The sequence below is a fragment of the Saimiri boliviensis genome, chromosome 16 (assembly GCF_048565385.1).
Source record: "Saimiri boliviensis isolate mSaiBol1 chromosome 16, mSaiBol1.pri, whole genome shotgun sequence".
NCBI classification, from domain to species: Eukaryota; Metazoa; Chordata; class Mammalia; order Primates; family Cebidae; genus Saimiri; species Saimiri boliviensis.
This window is the reverse complement of record NC_133464.1, coordinates 50,966,711-50,982,252: the sequence shown is the minus strand read 5'-3', so window position 1 is coordinate 50,982,252 and position 15,542 is coordinate 50,966,711. Positions and strand designations below refer to the sequence as shown.

The 15,542-nt window shown below is 32.6% G+C and overlaps 1 protein-coding gene across 1 annotated transcript in view; it reads right to left on the bottom strand.

Annotated features, from left to right (window-relative positions):
• Positions 1-15,542, bottom strand: part of DIAPH3 (diaphanous related formin 3) — a 489,112-nt gene that overhangs the window by 250,161 nt on the left and 223,409 nt on the right. Inside the window, exon 18 of the mRNA XM_074387642.1 lies at positions 5,694-5,789. Within this exon, the coding sequence (XP_074243743.1) occupies positions 5,694-5,789 (96 nt within the window). The remainder of the gene's footprint in view (positions 1-5,693; positions 5,790-15,542) is intronic.

The following is a 15,542-nucleotide window of genomic DNA, read 5'->3' as shown; positions in this document are numbered from 1 at the left end:
AAATATTCTACATATTCTAATAATGTAATGGTGGTATATAAATCACTTATATCTTTAATAGGGAGAACAGAGAACAAAACTATTAAAATTAAAAATAACGACAATAAATTTCCATATTCAATATGGAAAGATGTAAACTGTGACATCAAAAATTCAAAATTGAAGGAGAGACTACAATTAATATGTAGTCTTATTTTTTGTAAGTGATCCAGGTTATCAGTGTCAAATAAACTGTTTTAACTATAAAAACTTTTAGTTATCCTCATGATAACCACAAAGCACAAGTCTATACTAAATGCAGTACAACTCAAAAGCAAATAATCAAAACATACTAATAGAGAAAAATCACTTATCCAGAAAGGAAAACAGTAAAAGAGGAAGAAAGCAAAAAGGATCTACAAAACAACCAGAAAACAATCAACAAAATGGTAGTTATAAGACCTTCACTATAAATAATTATCTAGAATCTAAATGGATTGAATTCTCAATTAAAAGACATAGTGGCAAAAAGAATGCAAAACAAAACTACAACTATGTGCTGCCTACTGAAGACTCACTTCACCAGTAAAGACATATATAAAACAAGTGTAAAGATAGAAAAAGATACTCCATGCACATGAAAACTGAAGTAGAACAGTAGTAGCTACATTTACAGCAGATAAAATATACTTTAAAACAAAAACTGTAAAAGGAGACAAAGAAGGATATTACATAATAAAGTGATCAATTCAGCAAGAGGATGTAACACTTGTAAATATGTGTGTGTGTGTGTGTGTGTGTGTGTATCTAACACCAAAGCATCTAAATATACAACGCAAATAGATCTACAGAGAGACATACATTGCAAAACAGTAATATTAGAAGACTTCAACACCTCACTTTCAACAATGAAACAATCATCTAGACAGATAATTAACAAACATTAAACAGAAAATGAACTCCAGGCCAAACTGACCTAACAGATATTTATAGAATGTTACATATAACAGAGTCAGAATACACATCCTTCTCTCAAATGTACATGGAACATTCTCCAGGACAGATCATAACATATTATGCCACAAAACAAGTCTTAACAAATTTAAGGAGACTAGAATAATATCAAGTATATTTAATAACTATATTTGTATAAAACTAGAAATCAACAACAGAAGAAAATTTAAAAACTTTTCAAATACACGAAAACTAAACATGCTTCTAAATAACCAATGGGTCAAGAAGAAATGAAAAGTCTTCAATTTAAAAATTTATTTAGAAAAATGAAAAGGGAAACAGAACATACCAAAATCTATAAGATACAGCAAAAGCAGTTCTAAATGAGAAATTTATAGAAATAAATGTCTATCTTAAAAAAAAAAAAAGGTGAAATAACTTAATATTGCACCTGCAGGAATTAGAAAAACAAGACAAACTCAACCCAAAATTAGTAGAAGCAAGAAAATATTAAAGATTCGAGCAGAATGTATGTGAATCTATGGGACAGCAGAAATAAATAAAATGGAGACTAGAAAACACCAAAAAAAAGAAAAACAAAAAACAAAAAGTTGATTTTTGGAAAAGATAAACAAAATAATCAAATGTTTACTAAGATGAGGAATACTCAAGTAAATATAGTCATAAATGAAAAAATATTACAACTGACAGCACAAAAATAAAAAGAATTATATGAGATTATTTCAAATAATTTCTTATACATCAATAAATTGGATAACCTAGAAAAAAATGGACAAAATCCTGGAAACTTATAACTCACCAAAATTGAATTATAAAACAATAGAAAATCTGAATGAATCAATAACTAGTAAGGAAACTGAAATCAGTAATAAGTAGTTTCCCACCAAGGAAAGCTGAGGATCTAATATATTTGCTGCTTAATTCTACCAAACATGTAAGTAAAAACTATTGCCAATTCTTATCAAACTATTAAAAAAAAAAATCAAAGAGTAGAGAATACTGCCAATCTCACTCCACAAAGCTGGCATTTCCCTGAAACCAAAACCTGCAAGAACACAACAAAAGAAAACTACCTGTCAATAACCCTGATGAACATAGAAGCAAAAATTCTCAACAAACTGAATTCAATACATGAAAAAGATCAAGCACTATGACCAAATGGATTCATTCCAGAGATTCAAGGATGGTTCAAAATATACAAATCAGTAAATGTAACACATCCTATTAACAGTATCAAGGAAAATACCATATAATCATTTCAATAGATAGAAAAATAGTGACAGAATTCATCATTCTTTCATGACAAAAAAATTTTAACAAATTAGGTATAGAAGAAATATGTCACAACACAATAAATATATGTGTTATATATGACATACAGCTATCATATAACAAACGAAGAAAAGTCAAAAGCTTTTCTTATAAAATCTGGAAGAAGACGAGGATCTCCACTTTTACTACTTCTATTCAATGTATTACTTGAAGTCCTAGCCAGGGCAATCAGGCAAGAGAAAAAAAAAAAAAAAGTTAAACTGTCCCTGCTTGCAGAAAACAACCTTAAATATAAAAAATCCTAAAGTCTCCACCAATAAACTGTTAGCTCAAATAAACAGTCAGTAAAGTTGCAGGACACAAAATCAACCTAAAAAAATCAGTACCATTTCTACACACTAATAATAAATTATCTAGAAAAGAAATCAAGAAAATCCCATGTACTATAGCTACTAACTATTAGAGATCATTGTGTTAAGTGAAATAAGCCAAGCACAAAGAGGCAAATATCACAAGTTCTCACTTATTTGTAGGATCTAAAAATCAGAACGATTTAACCCATAGAGAAAGAGAAGAAGAATGTTTATTACCACAGGCTGGGAATGAAAAAGAGATTAAGAAACTACTAGATGTAAGAACCAAAACTAAGAAACTACTAGAAGAAAATAGAGGGAAAGCTCCAGGACATTGGTCAGTGTAATAAATTTTTAAATATCACCTTGAAAGCACAAGCCACAAAACCAAAAATAGACAAAGTATCACACCAAATTTAAAAAGCTTCTGTACACAAGATACAATTCACAGAGTGAAGAGAAAAACTACAGAATCGGAGGAAATATTTGCAAATAAACTGCTAAGAGATTAATACTCAAAATATATAAAGAACTCAAACAATTTATCAAAAAGAAAACAAATAACCAAAATAAAAATTGGGCAAAAGACCTAAACACATTTCTCAAAAGAAGACATATAAATGGTCAGCAGGTGTACTTAAAACAGGTTCAATGTCTCTAATTTTCAAGGATAATCGAAGCAAAACTACAAGATACCACCTAACCCCCTGTTAGAATGGCTATTATCAAAAAAACAAAAATGGATAGAGAAAATGTGGGACATACTACACAACAAAGTACTATTCAGCCTTAAAAAAGAATGAGAAACCCTCATTTGCAACAACACAGATGGAACTGAAGATCATTATGTTAAGTGAAATAAGTCAAGCGCAGAAAGACAAATGTCACATGCTCTCACTTACTTGCAGGATCTAAAACTCAAAACATACTCCTTAGGGAGATAAGGAGTAGAAGAACAGTTACCACAGGCTGGGAAGGGTTTGTAGAGTAGTAGGGATGGTGGGATGTAGGTGAGGAAGGTTAATAGGTACAAAAAAAAAAAAAAAATAGAAAAAATAAGACCTACTAACTAATAGCACAACAGAGTGATTATAGTCAATAATATACAATTGTACATTGAGAATGTAATTGGATCATTTGTAACACCAAGGGTAAATGCTTGAGGAGATAGATATCCCATTCCTCATGATGTAATTTGTTCACTACTTTGAGATAGTATCCTGTAATTAAAGTAGTACCTACTATTAAGCACATATATAAAGATCACACAAGGGTTTAAAAAAATAGTTTATGAATAGATTATCTTTTTAGAAAGCATTTGTTATAACAACTAAGGACAAAAAAAAAAAAAAAAATACCCAAAAGTTGAAAATGACCTGATGCCTAAGAGACAACTCTGAAGACAAATGTAAATTTTTTATATACTTTGAAAGTTACTGAAAAGGAGAGATATTCAGCTAAAGTGTCCACAAGATCCATCAGAAGGAGTCTTTTTATTAACATACAACTTTATCTTTCAAAAGATGACCATATAGATCCAGTAGTGAGCTTTGGATTCAGTTTGAAAGTGTGAAGTATACAGATTTTGGAACCAGTCATGCTTGTTTTCTGGTAGGAAATTTATAAATATTTAAAACTTGATGATAATTTGTACATTTGAGTTTCCTTCTTTTATAGCTCTCATACCCACTGAAAACAAATCTGGTAAAACAAGTGAATCTTAGAAAACTCCTGAGCCTTCTCTTGATCCTAGAATGCCTAGAATTCTATCCTTCATGTTGGGCCCAGAATCTTTGCCAAAACCTTTATGAACTCAAAAATATGGGAAACCAAAAACACCTTTAAATAAACAAGTAAATAACTGATTGACTTTTAGATTCTTTCTTCAGAATTCTAATCTAGTACACATCCATATTTCTCTTCAATGAACTTTAGAAATGAATCTCTCCATTTTGTTATTAATATTCTACTACTGACCACTATTTTATTTCAATTTATCTCATTCCAAAGCAGTTCTCACTAAGACTCTCCTCAGAATTGAGACTCGTAAAACTCAAAATTTCATGAGAAAAACCAGCAGTGAATCAAACTATAATTACAATAAAGATTATACGCTGCTAAAGGTTCTTAAAGCTTAAATCATAATGCCTGTTACAATCAGAGAGGGCAAGAATAATCTTAAAATGGATTACATCATAATATGACATGGTATAAATTCTGTATCTTTTCATCTTACACTTTAAAACATGTTTCTCAATTAAATGAATAGGATATGTACACTCTAGCTAAATCAAACAAGGCAAACAGATTCCTTCTCCATAATAACATTATTTTGTTATCTATAAAAAGAAACAGATATGCATTAAACCTATTGGCTATTTTCAAAATGAGCAACCTTATTGAAATCACTTAACTGCTACAACCACCAGCTAGCTTCCCTATCTATACGGTCAATGCTAATACCCAACTGGTGGGGTTGTAATGAAGATTAAAGGACCAAATACAGAACTAGTAACAAAAGGTAATCAGTATTTATTAGCTGTTTTAATTAAATTTGAAATCCCATGTAGAACATGTTCAGTAATACATAAATAAATAACCTTGTTCAAAAAGTTATTCAACTTTGAGATGGACATTAAGGCTAACTTATTACAGTTGATTCATCCAGAAATAATTCTATTAACCATGATATTTCTACAGAAACTATTCTAAACAAGATTGCTTGTGTGATCAAATATCACAGTATTACAGATTCTAAGTTATAAAAGAAGTAATACACTACCAAATTTTTTCAAAATATGATGTCATTACCTAAATTCCTTAAGTCTTTATTTTTATACTTTAAAAAAGGGACGTTAAAGAGTAATATTTTTTCAGTTATGAAACAAAGAATTTCATTTTAAAACCTTTTCTTATTTGTATTTCTTAATATGTACTTATCTTTTGAAGCATTTAATCCCATAATTTACCTAAAGGATAGTTGTCTGTGAATTTATCAGGCAAATAATAACAAAGTGAAAATAGCAAATAATGAGTAATCAGTCTTAAAGAAAATAAAATCATTTAAAGAAATATTTCCACTGTCTTTCAATGATATTGGAATATAATACTTACAAAGGTTCTGGGCAATTTTAGAATCTAGAAACTTAAGTTCTTTAATTTTCTTCTTAATCAATTTCTTCTCTTCAACATTTTCCTCTTCTCTTCTCTCTGTAAAACCAAGAGTATATCCATGTTATGGGCAGTAATTCATTTGAATACAAAAGTGTAATAAGTGAACTTTTTAATAATCAAATAAGCTAAAAGGGATGTTACTCTTCTAAATAAAAGTTATAAAAATAAATAAAACAATAGATATCCCAAGACATAAACTGTTGAAGATAGAATCTGGTAGCTTTATGCCAGAGAAACTATGGAAAGTAAATATTTGAAGATCTAACAAGAAAAACAGAAATAAAATTTTCGTATACTATGGAAACCAACACCACTGGGCATAAGAATAACTACAATTAGCTCATTTAAATAGCATAAAGGACAGAGATATAAAAATTAATATATCCACACTCAAGTTGCAAGTATATTAATTGCATTATATTTTTAAACTGGATTATGAAATTAGCTCTAAGAATGATAACTAAAACAGTCATTTTATGTCTAATATACAATATGCTTATTTTTAAACAGCTTATAGAAAATTAAAAGAATAAATGTTATTGATTTGTGAATGTCGAACCATCTATGCATCCATGAAATAAATATCATTTGATCATAGTGTATTATCTTCTTGATGTACTTTTGGGATTTGGTTTGCTGCTATTTTGTTGAGGATTTCTGCATCTAAGTTCATCAGGAATATTGGTCTAAAGTTTTCTTTTTATGTTGGGTCCTTGTCTTGTCTTGCTATCAGTGTAAGTCAGCCTTGTAGCATGAGTTAAAAAGAACTCGCTCCTCTTCATATTTTTGGAATCGTTTGAACGGAATTGGTGTTAGTTCTTCCTTAAAACCTTGGTATAATTCCACAATGCAGCCATCCAGTCCTTGGCCCTTCTTTGTTGGAAGACTGTTTACTACTGATTCAACTTCTTTACTTACTATTGGTCTGTTCAGGATTTTTATTATTTCTGATTCAATCTTGTTGGCTAACTGTCCAGAAATTTATTCATTTCTTCTAGGTTTTGCAATGTGTTGGCAAACATTTGTTCATAATTAGCCTCTAACAATCCTTTTGGTGGTGTCAGTTGTAATGTCTCCTTTTTTGGTTCTTGATTTTATTTGGCTTTTCCTCTTTTTCTTCTAATGGTTTATCAATTTAATCTTTTTTTAAAAAAACAACTTCTCATTTCTTTAATCTCATATTGTTTGTTTTGAGACAGGGTTTCACTCTGTCACCCAGTCTGGAGTGAAATCTTGACTACTCAGGCTCAAGTTATCCTCTCACCTCAGCCTCCCATGTAGCTGGGACTACAGATGTGTGCCACCACACTCAGCTAATTTCCTCTTATTTTTTTATGGAGACAGAGTACCACTATGCTGCCCAGCCTGGTCTGAACTTCTGGCCACAAATGATCCTCCTGCCTCAGCCTCCCAAAGTGCTGAGATTTCAGTTGTGAGCCACCTCACCCAGCAATGTGTCTTCTGTTTTTGTCTCTATTTCATTTCTTTCTGCTCTGATTTTTATTGTTTCTTTCCTTCTACTAACTTTGGGTTTGGTTTGTTCTTCTCCTGGTTCCTTGAAATACATTGCTAAGTTCTTGATCTTAAATCTATTTTTTTTAACGTAGGCTTTTTTTTTTTTTTTTTTTTTTTTTTTTTTTTTTTTTTGCTATATTTGCTATAAACTTCCCTCCTAGTACTGTTTTGTGCTATATTCCAAAGGTTTTGGTATATTTTGTTTCTATTTAACTCAATTCAGAATATTTTTAATTTTCTTCTTAATTTCTTCATGGCCTATTGGACATTAGAGAAGCATGTTGTTTAATTTTCAAATTATTTATATAGTTCCTCAAGTTCCCATTGTTGTTGATTTCTAGTGTTACTCCATTGTGGGCTACAAAGATAATATGATGTTGATTTTTAAAATTTGTGAGGACTTGTTTTCTGGTCTAACATACAGTCTATTCTGGAGAGTGTTCCATATGCTGAAGAGAAGATGTGTGTTCTGCACCTACTGGATGCTATATTTTGTAAATGTCTGTTAGATCCATTTGGTCTATAGTGCAGTTTTGGACTGATGTTTCGTTGACAATTTTCTCCCTAAATAGTCTGACAAATGCAGAAAGTTAAATTCTCCAACTACAACTATATTGGAGTGTCTCTTTCTTTGGAGATATAATAAAATCTGCTTTAAACATCTGGCATTCTGGTGCTGGGCATGCATACATTTAAAACTGTTATATTCTCATGCTGAATTGGTCTCTTTATCATCATGTAATGAACTTGTCTCTTGTCATGTTTTTTCAAAAAGTCTATTTTGACTATATATTTTGACTAATATAAGTACAGCTATTCCTGCACACTTTTGCTTTTCATTTGTATACAATATATTTTTTTATCCCTTCACTCTCAGTCACTTTGTATCTTTACAGATGAAATCAGTTATTGTAGGAAGAATATATTTGCATCCCATTTTTTTTAAACCATTCAGCCAGTCTATAACTTTTAATTAGAGAATTTACACTACTTATAAACAAGGTTACTACTAATGGGTGAGTACTTGCTCCTGTCATTTTGTTGATCGTTCTCTGATTGTTTTGTATATCCTTTGTTCCTCTCTTCCTCTCCATGTATCTTTGCAGTTTGGCAATATTTGAATCCTTTCTCATTTGTGTATCTGCTCTATAGGGAGTTTTATACTATTACGTGTTTTAACAGTGGTTAGATAGAGCTTTCTTTTGCTTCCAGATATAGGACTCCCTTAAGCAGGGAGTCTAGTGGCGATGAATTCCCTGAGAGTTTGCTTGGCTGGAAAAGACTATTTCTCCCTCATCTCTGAAGGAAAGCTATACTGAGTATAGTATTCTTACCTGACAGTGATTTTCTTTCAGCATTTTGTATGTGTCATCCAATTCTCTCCTAGCCTGTCAGTTTTCTACTGAAAAACTGATATTAGTCTAATGGGGATACCCTTATTATGTGACTTGACAGTTTTGTCTTGCTATTTTTATAATTTGCTCTTTGTCTTTATTCGAAAGTCTGAAAATAATATATCTCACAGAAGATATTTGGAGTTGAATATATTTGGGAATCTTTGAGCTTTATGTATCTGGATATATATTTCTTTCCCAACACTTAGAAAGTTTTCAGCTATTATTTCATTAAATAGGTTATCTATGCCTTTTCCCATCTCTTCTCCTTTCAGTAACCCCTAAAAACAAATATATATTTGCTTCATTGTGTCCCACATGTCACACAGGCTTTCTTAATTTTTTTTTCTAGTTTTTTCTTTTTTTCTCTTTTTTTTTGGCGGTGGGGGGGCTTGTCTGGGTTATTTCAAAAGACCTATTTTCAAACTCAGAAATTCTTTCTTTTTCTTCTCTGGTCTACTGTTGAAGATCTTGATTGTATTTTTTATTTCTTTTATTGAATTCTTCAATTCAAGGATTTCTGTTTCTTTTTTTATATCTATCTCTTTGTTGAATTTCCATTCTAATCAATTGTTTTCCTGATTTCTTTCTATTTATTTAACTTGTCTTCTCTTGTGTTTCACTGAGTTTCCTTAAGATCATTATTTTGAATTCCCTTTCAGGCCTTTTATAAATTTCTTTTTATTTGGGGTGTGCTACAAGAGAATTATGGTATTTCTTTAAGTTATCACGTTTCCTTTCTTTTTCATGATTTTTGTATCTGTAGTGATATCTGTTTACCTCCTGCAATAATCACTTCTAATTTTATAGAGTAACTTTAATAAGCTAAGACTTTTTCCTGTAGGTATATTTACAGAAGTGGCTAAGTAGGGTGTTTGGGGTTTTGGGTAGGAGCAGCCACATAGACTCCATATGATTTCTTCAGTACAGTCATTAGCAGTGTCTTATAATTCCTCAGTGGCTTAGGCTGCAGTTGCTGGTGGGGGCTTTGGTATGACTTTCCTAGTGATAAAGATGAAGAGCCAGACCCAAGATGGGTCTGTCGTTGAGCTCAGGTGGCATGCATACAGATACCAGCAGGCCCTAATCACATCAGTCCTTGGGGCCCTGGACAGCAAACATAGGTTCTAGGCAGACCAGTCCTTGGGCCCATGTGAGTTGTACTTGGGCATTGGCAGTAGCAGTCAGGTGGAACATGTGATGATCGCAGGGCAGTTCCACCACTGGGGGTGGTGAGGTCGCTACTGAACAAAATTGGGAACTTGATAAGAAAAAAGAGTATAGCAATGTGTTTAGGTAGATATGTAAAAATAAATCACTAAAGCTAAAGTTCAAAATGTGAAATGCTCCAAAATCTGAAACTTTGAGCATCAAGATAACACTCAAAAGTTATGTTCAAAGGAAATGCTCATTTTAGCATTTCAGATTAGAGAGTTTTAGATTAGAGATGCTCAACCAGTAAGTATTATACAAATATTCAAAAATCTAAAATACAAAACACTTCTGGTCCAAAGTACTTCACATAAGTGATTCTCCTGCCTCAGCCTCCTGAGTAGCTGGGACTACAGGCATACACCACTATGCCCAGCTAATTTTTTATTTTTGTGTTTTGTTTTTCGTTTTTAGCCAGAGTTTCGCTCTTGTTACCCAGGCTGGTGTGCAATGGTACGATCTCAGCTCATCGCAACCTCCGCCTCCTGGGTTCAAGCAATTCTCCTGCCTCAGTCTCTGGAGTAGCTGGGACTACAGGCATGTACCACCACACCCAGCTAATTTTTGTAATTTTTTTAGTAAAGACGGGGTTTCACTATGTTGACGAGGATGGTCTCAATCTCTTGACCTCGTGATCCACCCGCCTCAGCCTCCCAAAGTGCTAGGATTGTTTTTGTTTTTTAAGTGGAGATGGGGTTGCACCATGCTGACCAGGCTAGTCTCAAACTCCTGGCCTCAAGTGATCCACCCGCCTTGGCCTCCCAAAGTGTTGGGATTACAGGCATGACCCACCGTGCTCAGCCCTCTTTATTTTTCCACATAAACTTAAGAGCAATTCAAAAGGTTCAAAAATAAAATCCATTTTAACTGTATTTGAATTGCAAGGCAACTATAAATAGATTCTGAGAGATTTGACATCTTGACAATTTCTGAACTTCCTTATCATGAACATGGCATGTGTTTACAATTATTCAACTTAGCACAGTGTTCTTCATACACAACCTGCATATTTTTTGTTAAGTGTTAGGTATCCAAAGGACATGTAATTTATACTCCTAGGTATTGTGCAGAAACTTTGCCTCATTTTGCATACATGTTTTATAATCAAGATTTTACTTATTTTGTCTTTTATTAAGATAAAAAATATTTATTAAGCAACTAAAAGACTGTGTTAGGCAACAAAGATACAATGCTAGACAAGACAGAGCAATTCCTTGCCTCAAAGAATTTAAGTCCAATACATGTGACTATAAAATAAATGACAATTATAATACATAGATGTATCAGTGATGTTATAGTAAGAACCGCACAAGAATAAAGAAGAGCAGTCTAACCATACTTGTCGAAGAGAGTCTTTATTTAAGCAAAGCTTGAAAGGAAAAAGGAGTTAGCCAGGTAAGAAGCTGGGAGTATGCAGCAAAATAATGGAAGGATAATACTTGAAAGTGTAAAGGTGCAAAAGCTCTAAAGACACAAAAAGAGGTGAGGATGATAAGAACAGAAAATAATAAACATAAATAAATGACACCAGAAATGAGACAGGTACCAGATCACAGAAGATATTTTAAGCCAGGCTAAGACATCTGTATTTTATTCTCGCAGTAATGAGAAGCCACTGAAGATTTACGCATGTGAGACATTAAGAGAACTATATTTTGGAAAAACTCAGGCTAAAGAACATGGATTAGAAGAATGGTAAAAATAACAATAGAAGGGCAAGACTGAAGGAAGTTACAGTAATCCAAATGAAAGTAAATGGCACTCTCACCAAGGGTAATAAGAACAGGGAAGGAGTGTATGGATGAGTTCCAAAAGCAGATTCTATAGTAGGAAACAGACTAATTATTGATCCAGCCCATATGTGTCTCTTGAACTCCAGACCAGACTTGAATAACCAACTGCGGTCTCTCAACATCTTTACTTAGATGTCTAATGAGCACCTGTACTTAACATGCCCCAAAGCAAACTCCTGACATACATTCCTACCTCCATATCTGCTCTCTCAACTATTTTCTAAAGCTTAAAAAATGGGAATGTTCTTTTTGCTATTTTTCAAGTCAAAAGCTTGAATTTTTCTGCCATTCCCCCCATAGTCATATCCAATCCATCAGTGAATTTTGTTGATTCTAACTCCAAAATATTCAGTAAAATAATCAATCCTCACCACCTCCCTGGCTACAATTTCTCTTTTTTGGCTAGCATCCTTTTTCACTCGGACCACAACTGCTTTCTAACTAGTCTCTTTGCTTTCAGGCTTGACCATCTGTAGTTTCTCCACCACAGTGCAGCAAAAGAATCCTGTTAAAATGTATTGGCAAAGCCTTCCCTTACTGACTTATATAGAAAGCAAACTCTTCACCTGGTGTTCTGTATCATCATTCTCTGCCTTTTTCCTCCTGGAAAGCACTTACTCCTTACATATCATAAATTTGATATTGTCCCTCTTCCTCCATTAGAAAATAAGACACTTAGAAGCAGAAACCTTGATTGCCACTATATTCTTAGCACCAAGAATAAAGCCTGGAACACATTAGGTGTTCAATAAATATCTTCTGGATGGACATATATATGGTCACTTATGTGTAAGTATGAATCTGTAGTAAAGGAGAAGAGGACACTCTGGCTTACACAACCAGAGAGATGATGATGGTGATGTTTATTTAGATAAATGATGGTGATGTTTATTTAATTCAGCAACAAATGAGAAACAGGTTTGGACTGGACCAGTTTAAAACATGTTCAATTACAAAAGCTCTTATATATCCACATAGTCATATACAAGAGGCAACTGGACATACAGATGCGGAGAAGGGAAAATGGGAACGATGATACAGGTATCAGCCCTAGTAACCAGTCCGTGGAGTGTCGCAGGTTTTCCAGGTGCTATATGATGACACTTTCATCTCCTTATTCCCAGAATTTAAACCTTGTTTCCTGTCTTGCTGTATTAGTTAAAATTTTCAGATGAAGGCTAATAAAGTTTGTAAGATTCCCTTCTTTAACCAGACCAAAGAGCAATCCTCAACTTCTCAGAAAATGTTTATGTTTAATTTTGTCTTTATTCTTAAAGGCAGATGGTAACTTTTTTAAATAATTACTTTTCTCATCATTATTAGTAACCTTTTACATTCTGAGACATTTCATAGTCTCCTAAAGAAAAATGTCAAAGACACAAGTAACCTTAAATTTTAAATCACATTTACTGAACGCCTATTAAGTACTGCAGTGAATGCTTTGTTTCCATTTCTTATGTAACTCTCATTATAGTCATCCTAATACCATTACCATCATTTTCAACATCATCATCATCATCATCATCATCATCATCACAAAAAGAAAAAATATGCTTAGGGAAATTTTAAACAAATCTAATAAAAGAATCATGACTACCTGACTCTGACTCCAATATTCTTTTCACTATCTATGAATTATGTTAGGTGTCACATTAAAAAAAAAAATACAAGCAACCTTCACCACTTCAACCTCCAAATAAGACACTAACATAATTTACCCAATTCTGCCTCTGGAAAATAAAAATGACAAATTAGACTCCTACTGAATGTAATGTATCAGCATACTTAGGACGGTGAGTATATACTCAGTCAATCTTCTTCTCCCATCTTCGTTGCTATCGTATAGTCATAGCATTGTTGGGATAAATGATCAATGGGATGTAAATAGTGAGAATATGGACGGATACAAAGAAGCAGAACTGCCTAAGAGAAAAAACAACAGAAATTTAAAAAAAAAGAGAGAGAGAGAAATACTTTTTTGTTGATATGAAGCCAGATAATGAGTCTATTATCCAAAAAGACTGATTTGGAAAAATCTTTCATATTGAGAGATAACAAATGTTTTTCTTAATCCAATCAGGGCTGCATCAGTGCAAAACCAGCAAAAATGTTTTATGCAAAGATCACTGATAAAGCAGCTTCTAAATGTTGGTAAAAATAAGAAGGATTATTAAATATGAATGAAAATAAAGCAAGATATTTAGTGAGAATGAAATTTTTACACAAACTACTATTTCCATTAGCCATGCTGGCAATACCTCTGTAAAATAATAGTATGACTGGAGGAAGGGCAGGGTCCTCTTTCAGGGAACTCAGGCCTGGAATCCTGACAGCAGGTTCTACATCCTACCCCACAGCATACTAGTCACTAAACCTCATTATGGCTGTGATTGCTCATCTATGATACAGGGACACTGGCCCTCTATGAGTAGTTGTGAAAATGAAATGAGATGATAAATACCTTCATGTAACTCTCCCCCTGTGGTGACAAATAAGAGTACAATCAGAGTCCATAAATACTTTAGCATTCAAGAGTAAAGCACACTTTAGACTTAGACTCAATCCATGAATCAGTGAAGCTACTCGTCAAAAGCCAGTACAAAATACACTGATGCTGAAAGATTAGATTTTCTCAAGTATAACATGAAACTCTAAATCATAAAGTCAGATTATTAGTGCCATCTATACTTGTGATCTAGCTTTGTTGCCATTAGAGGTCTGTGTTTAATCTTACTTCCTAGAGATGCTGTGTAAGGCTCCGTTTTTCCAAGAGAAGATTAATACTGTTCAAAAACTGTTCTGATCCCTAACACAGCATATGCCGCATTTTATAAGGGTTTTATGTCAAAATGAAGTCAAAGATGACAAAAGTTTCTATATTGCCAAGAGCCATGAACTGAAAAAGTCTTTTTTAATTACATTTTCACTTCGTTCTTTTTCTATTTTCAACGTTTCAAAAATAGCCACAAAATTATATAAAGAAACTCCTTTTGAATCTTTTTTCATACTAAATTTTCCATTTAAAAATCATAATTACATGGCACATGATTATACATATTATTCCCATTCCTTTTCCGTTATATACTAATCAGATTGATTTAAAATACAGTTTTTTAGGAGTAAGACTCCATGTAAGTGTTATCAGACATTATTTCACCATTGCAAAAGAAAAAACATCTCAGAATATGCAGTTTTAAATGTATTAGTCAGTATAGGCATAAAAGATAATAAAATCCAGTTTTTTCTTTCTATCATTGAATATTTAAAATCAGTAAATGTTACTAGTAAGTGTTTATTCTGCTTTTGTTGGTGCTCCCTGGCTAAATGTATCTTATGACAGTATGTATCCAAAATATTAAGCATTTTAAGTTTTTTTTCTGGTATGCCTTTAGCATAAATATTATTAAATTTTACATATTAATGTTTATAATAAATTACCTTTTTAAATAGACTGTAATTACACTAGCCTTAAGAGGATGAAAATAAGTATATTTGTGAAAATAAGCAAGCATTCTTCTCTATGACACAGAGAAGACAACAAATTCAACTCAACTAAAAAAATTAAGTAAGCTAATAATTTATCTAGAAAATCAAAAATACCAGTCTCTAACAGACTCAAATGGAGTTAGAAGTGGGGAGACATTTATAAATTATTTTTATAATTGCTGATATTTTTCTTTGCTTTCTAACTCATGAGATTCTAAGAGGCTGATAAAGAGTATCAAAATTTAAAAGATACAAATTTTTGAACCAGAACAGCCCTTCAGTATGGACTTTAACCACCTCATTCTATAAATCAGGAAACCTAAGCAGAGAGAATATAAGCTACTTGCTGAAGGCGGCACAGAAGGCTTGGCTATGAGCAGACCTGAGAC